The sequence below is a fragment of the Mastigoproctus giganteus genome, chromosome 8 (genome assembly GCF_048544385.1).
Source record: "Mastigoproctus giganteus isolate SK-2022 chromosome 8, ASM4854438v1, whole genome shotgun sequence".
NCBI classification, from domain to species: Eukaryota; Metazoa; Arthropoda; class Arachnida; order Uropygi; family Thelyphonidae; genus Mastigoproctus; species Mastigoproctus giganteus.
Genome location: NC_143582.1, coordinates 71,491,586 through 71,504,049, shown reverse-complemented (window position 1 = coordinate 71,504,049; position 12,464 = coordinate 71,491,586). Strand labels below are relative to the sequence as shown.

At 36.9% G+C, this 12,464-nt stretch overlaps 1 protein-coding gene across 1 annotated transcript in view; it reads left to right on the top strand.

Annotated features, from left to right (window-relative positions):
- The window catches only part of LOC150081621 (serine/threonine-protein phosphatase 2B catalytic subunit 2-like), a 148,012-nt gene that overhangs the window by 116,493 nt on the left and 19,055 nt on the right, over positions 1-12,464 (top strand). Inside the window, exon 10 of the mRNA XM_090380569.1 lies at positions 7,235-7,312. Within this exon, the coding sequence (XP_090236695.1) occupies positions 7,235-7,312 (78 nt within the window). The remainder of the gene's footprint in view (positions 1-7,234; positions 7,313-12,464) is intronic.

Below are 12,464 nucleotides of genomic sequence, written 5' to 3'. Positions count from 1 at the left end.
CAGCCTTTGGGAGACTGTGCAAGGCTTATGTGGAAGAAATTTTCTCAGTGTGGTCTGTGCTGGTTTACCACTTCTACAGGGATCGGATGCACTTATATAGATAGGATGTTAAGAATATTTGCTGATGCTATCGAGGCAGTGTTAGGTGTGTCTGCAGGGCATCGAAGGTGGATGTTGTTGGGATATCAGAGACGTGGTGGTGTCGCACAAATATAAGGAATGCAGAATTGGAATTTGGGGAGTATAAAATCCTAAGGGAGTGCATCCAATTGACATGGGTGGCTAGTGCAATGTTCAGTCAGTTTGGTGTTACATAAGCACTGGGAAAACAAAATTGAGAGTAGAAGTGTGTGTTATATGCCTAAATCAGAATGTCTTATAAAGGGGGATTTTAACTTCCCTGATATAGAATGGCACTTGTGGGATGGTCACTTGCACACTAGCAAGATTTTGTGGATTTATTTGAAGATTGTTTTCTACAGTAGCATGTTCGAGAGGCAACCAGAGGGAGTAATACTCTGATGTGATTATTCATGCATTAAAAATTTCCAGATAAAGAAACCAATAGGTGGCAGTGATCATGTGTACTGATGTGGGATTTACTTAGATGTAACTATCATCAGGGGTAAAGGGAAGGTTTTTGCTTTTGTAAAGATTACTACAGTGGGACCAACTGATGGTGTTACCAACAGCAAATTCTAAATTGGAAGCTACTAGCCCCCCCCCCCCCCCCCCAACTAAGAAATACTGTTCAAGGTTTAGGCTAAATGGATGTCAGATGAAATAATGAGACTCCTGCAGAGAAGAAAAGTGCACGAGTTGTATATCAGGAGATACAGCAGCCTATGGTAGATATAAGCTAGTCTGTAATCAAGTAACAAAGGAGGTCAGGCAAGCGAAGATAGATTACGAGAAATCTTTGGCAACGAATGCCAAGAGGAACAGCAAAGACTTCTTTTCTTATGTAAACTCTAGAAGGAATTAGATTAATCAGATTGGTCCACTTGCTAGCCGGGTGGGTAAAGTGCCTGCCTGGCAACCCAAAGGTCGCGGGTTCGATTCCCGCCTCGGGCTTGGATCAAAGTACTGCAAAATCCTTGGGAGGTGCATTATGACCACAAGAAGCCTATGTGCCAACAACTACCAAAAAAAAAAAAAAAAAAATTGGTCCACTTGCTTTTGATGGTTCAACTGTTGAATATCCTGCTCAGGTAGCTAACAAACTGAATGAGAATTTTGGATCTACATTCACTCAAAAGGAGTTATTTATGGAGGAGAATGCCGGAAGTTTTTTTTTATCAAACTGTAACAGGGAACTAAAGGATTTTGTAATAACTGAGAGCAAAGTTGAGGAGAAATTGTTGAAATTAAAAATAAGGACAACTGGGGTGATGGGATCTATCCAGTTATATTAAAGGAGGCAGCAAAGGAAGTAAGCAAACCCTTAGCTATGATGAAGAATCCTTGGACTCAGGGTGCTAATGCAGTGGTTCTCATTCTTGCCATGCATACACCATATCCAAGGATTTCATTAATTCATACAGCATGTCCTCCTCTACCTTTTCTTACTGCTGAATACATCATGAATTGTTAAAGTAATCTGCAAAAAGGTCTAAAACTCCCAAATGCTTCCTTGTTCATTTTACAAATATGGTCTCAGTTCCAATCTCAGTGAGCTTATTTTACCCATCTATGAACAAGTTCAATGGAAAAGTTTGGTGAAACTAAAGCAGTTACTCTTGATACTTCAAAAGCTTTTGATTGTGTTTTAAGCATAATGGTCTTCTAAATAAGCTTCCATTTTATGGTTTGCCATCTGCTTTTGTAATTGAGTAACCAGTTTTTTCCTCTCTGACCACTCATTGTGGGTGATGGTAGATGGTTCTCTGTCTTTTAATTTCTCCACTAATGCTGGTGTTCCCCGCCCCTCGCAAGGTTCAGTTCTTTCTCCAACTCTTTTCTTCTTGTACATTAATGACCTTCCATTGTCTGAAAATCCTATCCATAGTTTTGCTGATGATAGTGTATTGCATCCACCTTTCAGTCTGAGAAACCTGGCCCTGCACAAAGAGCTTAAACTTTTTGAATATCCACTACCAGTTCCTTAAATTCTGAACTTCAAGTAATTCTCTAGATACTTCTATGGGCACTTCTGAGTTGGCTTCTATAATTTTCTCTCTCTCCCCCTCAACCAGTTCGAACAGATGCCGCAGCCAGTCAGCATCCTTTTACTGCCCAACTTCAACTCACAGATTTAACTTTTATTCTCCCTCATAAGTCTAATGTCAACAGGTAACTTTTATCTTCTCAACCTTCAACCCATGTATGGTACTAAGTATTATAAGTTCTAGTACCTCTTGTGCTTGGAGTTGTTTTCATTTAAAAAAAAAAAAAAAAAAAAAAAAAAAAAGTTAGGCAGCTTTGTGAGATAGGAAGTATATTCCCCCATGTCTTTGTTTAAAAATTGGTAAAGTGAATGAATGATTGATGTGAAACATTTTTTGATGTTTCAGACATTTTACAATAACATTTTGTTTCCTTTGCAAGATAGGATATGCTTTTTATTGCACAAAATAAATTAGTGTTAAATCATTCAAACCTGTGCTTCAACCTGTTTTTAAAAGGCCAGTGTGTATCAGTCTGATGGAACAATTTTAATAAACGAATACATTTCTTTTCTTTTTTTTTTTTGTAAAGTAAAAAGGGTGCAGTGGAGAAATTTGTTCATAAAAATTTACTTGCCTATTTGCAAGGTTCTTTCTTCTTTACTAGTTTGGAAGTTAAACTCCTGGTTTCCAAGTTACAAATAATTTAATGCCTGTATCTACACTCTTCACCACATACATTAGACAGCAAGAATTTCTGTTCTCATTAGAACCAAGGCAGTACAGAATTTGATTGATATGCAGGATGATGCATGCCACTCATATTTTCTAATTGACACTGGAGAGTACACTGCTTCAGGATGCTACATCAAGTTCTCTGTGGTCACACTCTACAATTACCAGGGAAAAAAAAGGTTTCCAAGACAGCTGTTTTATCAGCCAGCTTGGGTAGCATAGGTGCCTGCAGAGTGTAAAAAGGATTTTTTTATTGTAGTATGCCAGTCTTTGGCACCTAGGTTTGAGCACATTTGTTGACCTTTGGTCCCTATTGCTAGTGGATGCACTTCTTCTGGCAATTGTTCAAACAGGAATGATGCCCATAAGTTTATTCATTGTCGTAGGAACTTCCATATCCTTGTTTTCTGTTAGGCTCCCAAGTCAAGACAATTCCTGTAGTGGTGTGTTGCTCATTGTTTGACTTGGGAAATATGTAAAGAGGTTTGTGGTGAGATATCATTTTGTACACTGTTCAGGTCAAATAGAATGATTTTTAAGAAGTTTGCTTACTGCACTTGATCCTTTGTTGCTGTTCACTCCAGTGATGAAATATGGATTGATATCAGAAGTACACTGGTAGCATGTGAGGCTGCTTTTTGTTTGGATTGCAACTTGTTGGTCATAGTGCCTAGAATCACCAGTCATATTTTCCAGTGACATTTTGGACAGTTCTATACTGCCAGGGTAAGAATGCCAGGCTTGTCATCACTTGATTTTGGTTGGAGCGAAACTGAAAATTGTTGTATGTAGATTTTTGGGAAACATCTTTTCGATAAACTGGAACACCAGATCAGGGTAAAACCAGCATTTCTCCCTCTGTGCAGTTGATAACTGATTTGAAGGAAGAGAGAAACAAAATATTAGATGAATGGTTGTGCTGTTCACTTTTTTTAATCAGTATTGGTTTTCTTGAAATATATTGTTTGAAAATATTGTGTGCATGAGCACACACATTTTGTCAGAGGATGGGATATAACTACTAAATGTTATCCAAAACCACAATTAATTGTTTTCATATGACAGAAATTAGCCTCTTAGGGTTGGAACATTAGAAACTGCTAGCTGTAAGTAAATCTCTTGAGGTTCAGTAGTTTATGAACATGAAATTGTTTGTTTCATTAAGGTCTAATTGAATTCAGGAAGGTTTATTTATCCCACTGGATGTTTAATAGGTTTATAACTATGGTCCTCCAAGAATATCTTACATAAGCATTTTATTAAGAATTGCAATATGGTTGTAATATGGATTTCTTTTCTCACTATTGTAGATCTATTGAACATGCTTTATACAACTATCATCAAACCTTTCTGAGGGTTTGTCAAAAGTTTGACTAAATTGAAATGTATCTCTTTGAGCATTGGCGCCTCCATAGCCAGGTGGGCAGGAGCGGCAGTGCGTAGCACATGCTTCTTGATTAGACTGGGGTTCGAGCCCGTGACCACCAAATACCGGAGGATGCGGAAACGTCAGGGAATGACCACTGCATATCCCCGGAGCAATATGGCCTTAGTTGCTAATGCTCCTAAAAAACCAAATAACAAATAACATTTGAGCATTATTCTTGCTTTTTTTTTTTTCTTCTTTCTCTTACCATAAAGGCAAATCTTTTTTGAACAAGTTTTCTTGCCTTCTTCCTTGAATTGTGACATTTCCTGATCACTATTCTCAGTCAGTAGTTGGCATTCAGGATTGTCTGAGTTCATTTGAACTTCAACCTGGTGTTGAACTGTTATTTCTAAGGTCAAAGGCCATATTGCTTTTGACCTGATGGGTTACCACTCATGCTGTTTAAATTATGCTCCAAATACATTAGTGCCTATTCTTACTAATTTGTAAATTTCTGCATTTCATATCTAGTGTTTATCCTAATGCTTTTGGAAGTTCATACTGGTTCCTATTTTAATAAATCACAGAAATAAATTTGATCTCTAATTACCAACCATTTTGATTAGTTTTTACAAGGATTTTTGAAAGTAATTTTAAAGAATTTGAGTGTATTCATCTATCCTTTTATCCACAAAGTTTAATTTGGGCTTATTCCCTGTAGATCAGCCTGCTCCAAATTGGCCTTATTTTCACACTTCACACCTCTTAATCTGGATTAACAGCCATCAGACTTTGTTCACCCTAAAGTGCTTCATTTTAAGTTACTGTCATGGAGGGGAGTCCTGCCATCATCTTTACTTGACTATATAATTCAGTAGTTAAATAACATCAGCAGAGAATGTTCTCAAAGGACTTCATCCTTCACTGTTTTTTGTTCTTTTGTGGAGTGCCGCACATGGCTCACTTCTGAGCCCTCTAATATTTATCAGTAACCTTAAAGTCTACATTATCAATTCAATCTGATTCTCGCATTTTCATCTCTCTCTCTCATTTATGTCATATTAGTTCACTGAAAAAAGTGTCTTTAAATACAGGTTCAAGCTATGTTGATATTTTCCTAGATGTTTGCTTAAACCTTTAAAACTATAAAATTATTATATCGATCAGGAAGAGTTTGGAGTTGTTAAACACTTCAGAGGTCATAGTGTTCGAGATCATGGTATTGTTTTTCAGTGTGCTTTTTTTTTTTTTGCCACTTTTAATATAATTTTTGTTTGTTCAGTAAATTGCTAAATAGTAATTTGGAAAGCAGGCCTTGTGCGTCGGGTTGCATTATATCATCAGAGTTTCTTGCGACGACCAACTAACTGGTTAAAATAAATTTATTAAAATAAAAATATAATATATATATAAGATAAAACAGAAATAAAATAAAAGCATTAAAATATATAGTAGCTTTCGAAGCGAAGTGCCTCTTCATCAGCTAGTCTGTGACTGGTGTACTTCAGTATATATTAATGGTTACAATAGCACAAATCAGCTGGGCATGATCATGTATCACGAGTTCTGTTATGCAGGTGAGTCTGGTAGAAGATTGAAAGATCGGGTTTCTGAACATGAGGTGGCTCTGCAAACGACTAATTTTGAACGCTCTGCAGTCACCGAACATTATTGGGTTGAGCAGCAGAATCTTGATCCCCAATGGGATATTGAAATCGTCGACTATTCACATGATTACCGCCAGCGCTCATGGCCTTGAAGCACTACACATAGCCACCAATAATAGTACTATCAATTGGACGAGGGGAGTACATTTACACCCTATTATAGAATGTACTGTGTTGCAGTGCGATGAGCGCTGGCGTGATCATCACGTGTATGTAATTCTGCTTTACCGACACCAGACTCGTGATACATGATCATGCCCAGCTGACTTGTGCTATGTAACCATTAATATATACTGAAGTACACCAGTCACAGACTAGCTGATGAAGAGGCACTTCACTTCGAAAGTTACTGTATATTTTAACGCTTTTATCTTATTGTATTTTGAAGCTTTTATTTTATTTCTGTTTTATCTTATGTATATATTATATTTTTATTTCAATAAATTTATTTTAACCAGTTAGTCAGTCATCGCAAGAAACTTTGATGATAAAATAGTAATTTGATCTGTGTCATCATGATCTTCACCCATTAACTCGTATAAATAACATTATTCTCAAAGCTTTTTGGCTTCTTGGTCTCATTATATATACAGTAGAACTTTTGGCATGCTTCGAAATGTAGTGTGTTCCAGATTTTTAAGAATTCTTTTTGAAGGTTATGCATATAGCCTAAGTTTTCTGGGGTAATTCATTATTTTTATTAGATAATACAGTAATTAATGCTCCCTATGATTTCCACAGAATGAAATTTCCAGCATTAAGCCAAAATGTTAACATGTTCTGCCTGATATTTGTCAGCATTTTTTAATATGAGACATAAATAGTGCAATATGATTTCAGCAATTGAACTGCAAAAATTAAATACATACTACTTTACAGTTAAGTACTGCCGTGAACTAATATTGAATTTCTTGTAAAATGAATGATCTTATGTATTGCAGATAGATAGTAACAATAACTTAACTTAGTCTAGGAAATTTGTAAAACAAAAGATATTAATATTTGGAAATTATTAATAGAACATATTACATAAATTTGGACCTGTGGTGGTTTTTTGTTGTTGTAAGTCTAGCCAGCCTTTATTTTCTTACTGCTCTTGCATGGTCGATTAACCTCAGAGTAATATTCAAAAAATTGCAGATTTTTGAATTGTGGGTTTTTGATGTTCTACTGTGTAGCATATTTGCTGTATTTTATTGTAAAAATTTCTTTGATTAAAAATAATTTTTATATCATTGCTGTTTTTTTACCATATCACTTTTAATATAATTTTCATTTGTTCAGTAAATTGCTGTATAATAATTTGATCTTTGTAATGCACACCATAGATGTTTTGCTTTATCTTATTTTTACCTCAGTAACTGAAATGCTAGTCAATGTTCTCAGTATTTGTTCGGATGATGAATTGATGTCTGATGGAGAGGAATCATTTGAAGGTAAGTGTGTTTTTTTAATATGTAATTCAGGTTTGAACAACTTATGATCAAAATCCTCTCCCACCAACATGTGTTTTGTTTCTTCGTATACCTGTTTTAATATTCATGGTTTCAGTTATTTGCAAATAATTAATCAACTTGCCTATGTTATATTTCAAGCGTATGTTATCATCTGCCCATAATTATTTATACAGTAGATGTATAGATAATTATCTATACAGTATATGTACAGTAGTGTTTTTTTTAATATGTAATTCAGGCCTGATCAGCTTATGATCAAAAGGGAATCAAAATCCTCCCCCTCTCCCACCAACATTTGTTTTGTTTCTTCATATTTGTTTTGTTTTAATAAATTTGGTGAACTTGAAGTGCTAGTCAAGGCATCAAAGGCAGATATTGTTGGGATATCAGAGACATGGTGTTACACAGATATAGGTAGTGCAGAGTTGGAATTTAGGGAGTACAGTGTGTATAGGAAGGATGGACAGGATAGGAAGGGAAGAGGGGTTATGCTGTTTGTTAATAAACACAAATTCTAAGGAAGTGCATCCAGTTGATGGTGGACAATGCAGTGTTGAGTCTGTTTGGTGTGAAATAAGCACTGGGAAAGGAAAAATGAGAGTAGGTGTGTGTTATAGGCCTAATGAATCTGATGAGTATAATGAGCAATTGTGCAGAGAAATAGTGGGCCAATAAATCAGAATGTCTTTAATGGGGGATTTTAACTTTCCAGATATTGACTGGAACTTGTGGGTTTGTCACTCGAACACTAGCAAGAATTTTGTGAATTTATTGGATGACTGTTTTCTACAGCAACATGTTCGAGAGGCAACCAGAGGGAGTAATACTCTTGATCTGATTATCAGTAGTGATTCTTCATGCATTAAGAACCTGCAGATAAAGGAACCACTGGGCAACAGTGATCACAATGTATTGATGTGGGAATTATTTAAAGATGTAACTACCATCAAGGCTAAAGGGAAGGGCTTTTGCTTTCATAAAGGTGACTACAGAGGTCTCAGACAGTTTTTAAATTTTGTACAATGGGATCAACTGATGATGTTACCAACAGTGAATTCTAAATGGGAAGCCTTCAGGGACTTAATTTTGGAGGCTACTAGGCTTTTCATTCCAACTAAGAAATACTATTCAAGGTTTAGGCCTAAATGGATGTCAGATGAATTAATGAGGCTAGTGGCAGAGAAGAAGAATGCATGGGATGCATATAAAGTATCAGTTGACACAGAAGCCTATGGCAGGTATAAACTAGTCTGTAATCAATTACTTATGTAAACTCTAGAAGGAAAGGAATGAATCAGATTGGACCACTTAACATAGATGGGTTGACTATTGATGATCATGCTCAGGTAGCTGATAAACTGAATGAGTACTTTGCATCTACATTCACACATGAGGAGTTATTCAATGAGGGGACTGCCAGAAGTTTATCAAACGCTAACAGGGAGTTAATCGATTTTGTAATAACTAAGAGCAAAGTGGAGGAGAAATTGTTGAAGTTAAACATAAGGAAGGCACCTGGGGTGGGGATCTATCTAGTTATATTAAAGGAGGCAGCAAAGGAAGTAAGCAGGCCCTTGGCCATAATTATGAGAGCTTCCTTGGACAAGGGAGGTCCGCATGGACTGGAGGTGTGCAAATGTATCACCAATTCACAAAGGAGGTTCAAAAAGTGACACAAGTAACTACAGACTTGTTAGTTTAACTTGTGTTCCAGGGAAAATAATGGAATCACTGGTTAAAGAAGCATTACAGGATCATCTAGACAAGACTGCAGTAATAGTTAAGACACAGCATGGATTTGTTTAAGGGAAGTCTTGTCTGACCAATTTGATTGGTTACTATGATGTGGTCACAAAGGAACTGAATGCTAAAAATAATTTTGATATCATATACTTGGATTTCAGGAAAGCTTTGGATACTTTTGCACATGGAAGACTGCTGTACAAATTGGAGAGGTATGGCATCAAGGGTAAGCTGCTACAATGGATAAAGGGATGGTTGAGTGGGAGACAACAGAGAGTGGTAATCAATGAACACTGCTCCTCATGGACAAATGTTATTAGTGTAGTTCCCCAGGGTTCGGTGTTGGGCCCATTGTTGTTTTGCATATTTATCAATGATATTGATGAAGATATATCATGTTTAAATGTCCAAGTTTGCAGATGATACAAAGGTTGGCAGGGTTGTTAATGACAGTAATGACAGTATGCTACTCCAACTGGATCTAGAAAAGTTGGGAAAATGGGCTGAGAAGTGGCAACTGGAGTTTAACATTGACAAATGCAAAAAGTACTGCATATGGGTAGCAATAACCGAAGAGAAACGTACCAAGTGGGTGGTACTACACTTAGGGAAATGGAAAGTGAAAAAGACCTGGGGTAATTGTGCAGCCAAATTTGAAGTTTGCTGAACAGTGCAGGCAGGCTGCCAGGGCAGGTCACAGAGTCTTGTCAATCATATATAGGAATTTTGCTAACAGGGATAGGAAGGTGATTATCCTGTTATACAAGGCATTGGTCAGGTCACACCTAGAGTACTGAAATGAGGCCTACAGGTCTGGAGGCCTCATTTTAGGAAGGATGTAGAGTTGCTAGAACGAGTACAAAGAAGGGCAACAAGATTGGTGAGGGAAACAAAGGAGTGCTCTTACCAAGAAAGGCTTAAGTTCTGCAAATCGCAGCACCTGGAGAGTAGGCACCTGCGAGGTGATCTGATTGAGGTGTATAAGGCCTTGAATGGGTTGAGCAAGCTAAATGCTGATGGGATTCTTCCTCTTGCTCAAAATAATCACCTGAGAGGGCATAAATTCAAATTGAGGAAAGACAGTTGTAGGATAGATGTGCGGAAGTTTGCCTTTAGCCAGCGGGTAGTTGATTGGTGGAACAGGCTTCCATCTTTTGTTGTGGAAGCTAATAGCCTAAATAAATTTAAGGCTGAGTTGGACAGGCATTTGGAACGAATGGACGGATGAAATGGGAAGGTGCTCCCCCCCCCCACTGATGCTGCATAAGCTTGCTTTCTTGCATCGTATGTCTCTGCTAATGTTATATTTCAAGCATATGTTATCATCTGCCCATAATTACTTATACAGTATATGTACAGTGGTGTTTTTTTTTTAATGTTTCAGGCTTGACCAGCTTACGATCAGAAGGAAATCAAAATCCTCCCCCCCTCTCCCACGGGTGCCTCCGTAGCCAGGTGGGAAGGAGCAGCAGTGCGTAGCACACGCTTCTTGATTAGACTCAGGGTTCGAGCTCGTCACCACCAAATACGGAGGATGCGGAAAGGTCAGGGAATGGCCACCGCATATCCCTGAGCAATATGGCCTTAGTTGCTAATGCTCCTAAAAACCAAACAAACAACAGCAACCCTCTCCCATCAACATTTGGTTTGTTTCTTTGTATAGCTGTTTTAATATTCATGGTTTCCGTTATTTGCAAATACAGCAGGCTCCCATTATAACGTGGTTCACTTTACTCCGATTCGCTAACACTGTTCTTATATTATAACCCGTGTCTGACTATAACACTGTCACAGATCACTATAACGCTCTTTTACCGATTGCATTTTTGGCATATCTAACGAAATCGTTTCATTTGATGGAGTCGATAGCTTGAAAATGAATACCAAAACAGCATTAAAATGTTTCACCCACCGACTTGAGAAATTTTCCGACGGTCAGTGAAATTTTCTCACACGGTAATTTAATTGCAGTACAGTGACTTGTTACGTAGTTCCGAGATCAACATTTTAAAAAATGATCAAGTATATTGCTTGTAATATTAGCGTTATATGCATTTATCCGAAGTCTAGTCCCTCAGTACAGTATTAGACATCGTGCGTAACGGACAGTTTACTCGAACATTGTATCACAATTAATGCAACCAATGCAGTTACATTTTCGAAGAGTTAATAATGGCTGATAAGAATGAAAAAGCAACAACATCTGGGCGCAGTAAGAAGACTATAGTAAGAAAAATACTGAATTTGAAAATTAAATTAGACGTTTTGAAGCGAATCGATTCCGGTCAACGACAAGCAGATGTGTGCCATAATTTAGGACTTGCAAGTTTAACTGTAAGAACAATTATGGGATGACATATGGGATTATGGGGGATGACACTCTTCGGGATTCACAGATTATTCTCTAGGGTTTGCCAAAAAATACCTGCAATATCGGATGGTGCCCTAAAAGCATTCTTCAAAAGTGTGAATTTATTTAAGCTCATTTTAATTAGGTGTGCATCTGAATGCCTGCTGTTTTTGTGTCTACACAACTGGGCAATTAAATCAAGGAAAGGGCATGCAGTCTACCACTAAGTCCCTAAAAATTAAAAAATAAAGTGTGACATTGATCTTACCTAGTAAATTATAATTGCAATTAAATATAACTTAACTACAGCTATATATATATATATATATATATATATATATATATATATATATATATATATATATATATATATATATATATATTTTTATAATCCTTGTTGACTGAAGTGTCTTAATTCAATTACTGCAAAGTATCATTGCTTACTACTAAACATTATTTCTATTTTCTTGTTTTTATCCTGTGGGAGTTCAAAGGGTCAAGTAGAAATTAAGCTGGACAAAAGGGTGGGGGCAGAGAAAACAGAGTTTGAGTTAAACTGACCAATAGAAATTAAGCCTAACAAAAAATTAAGGTCAAGTAGAATTAAGCTAGACAAAAAAACAAAGGTGTGGGGGGGGAAGAAAATTGACTAGTGGAGCTACTGGATTGTCTCAGGTGTAAGTGCTGCACCTTTCAAATATCATTATGACATAAGCAAGTCTATGATGCAGTAAGTTTTAGAAAAATGTTCTTTTTTGTGGATATTGAAGGTAAAACTTATAGAAAAGAGAAGGATTGGTGATAAGGGAAAAGACCAAATGTTTGGCCTTTTCAAGAAATATGCCTCTGGGGACAAATGTGCCAGTTTCAGTGTAGCTACTTCCAGCTTCGAGCCATTAGATATGGTTGGTTTGAAAATTATGATGCTTCATCCTTTGCAACATAAAACTAGGAGGAAGTAGCATCAGCTGAATTTTGCCACAGAAAATTACTCACCACAACTTAATATGATAGCATAGCTTAATTTATTATGGTACT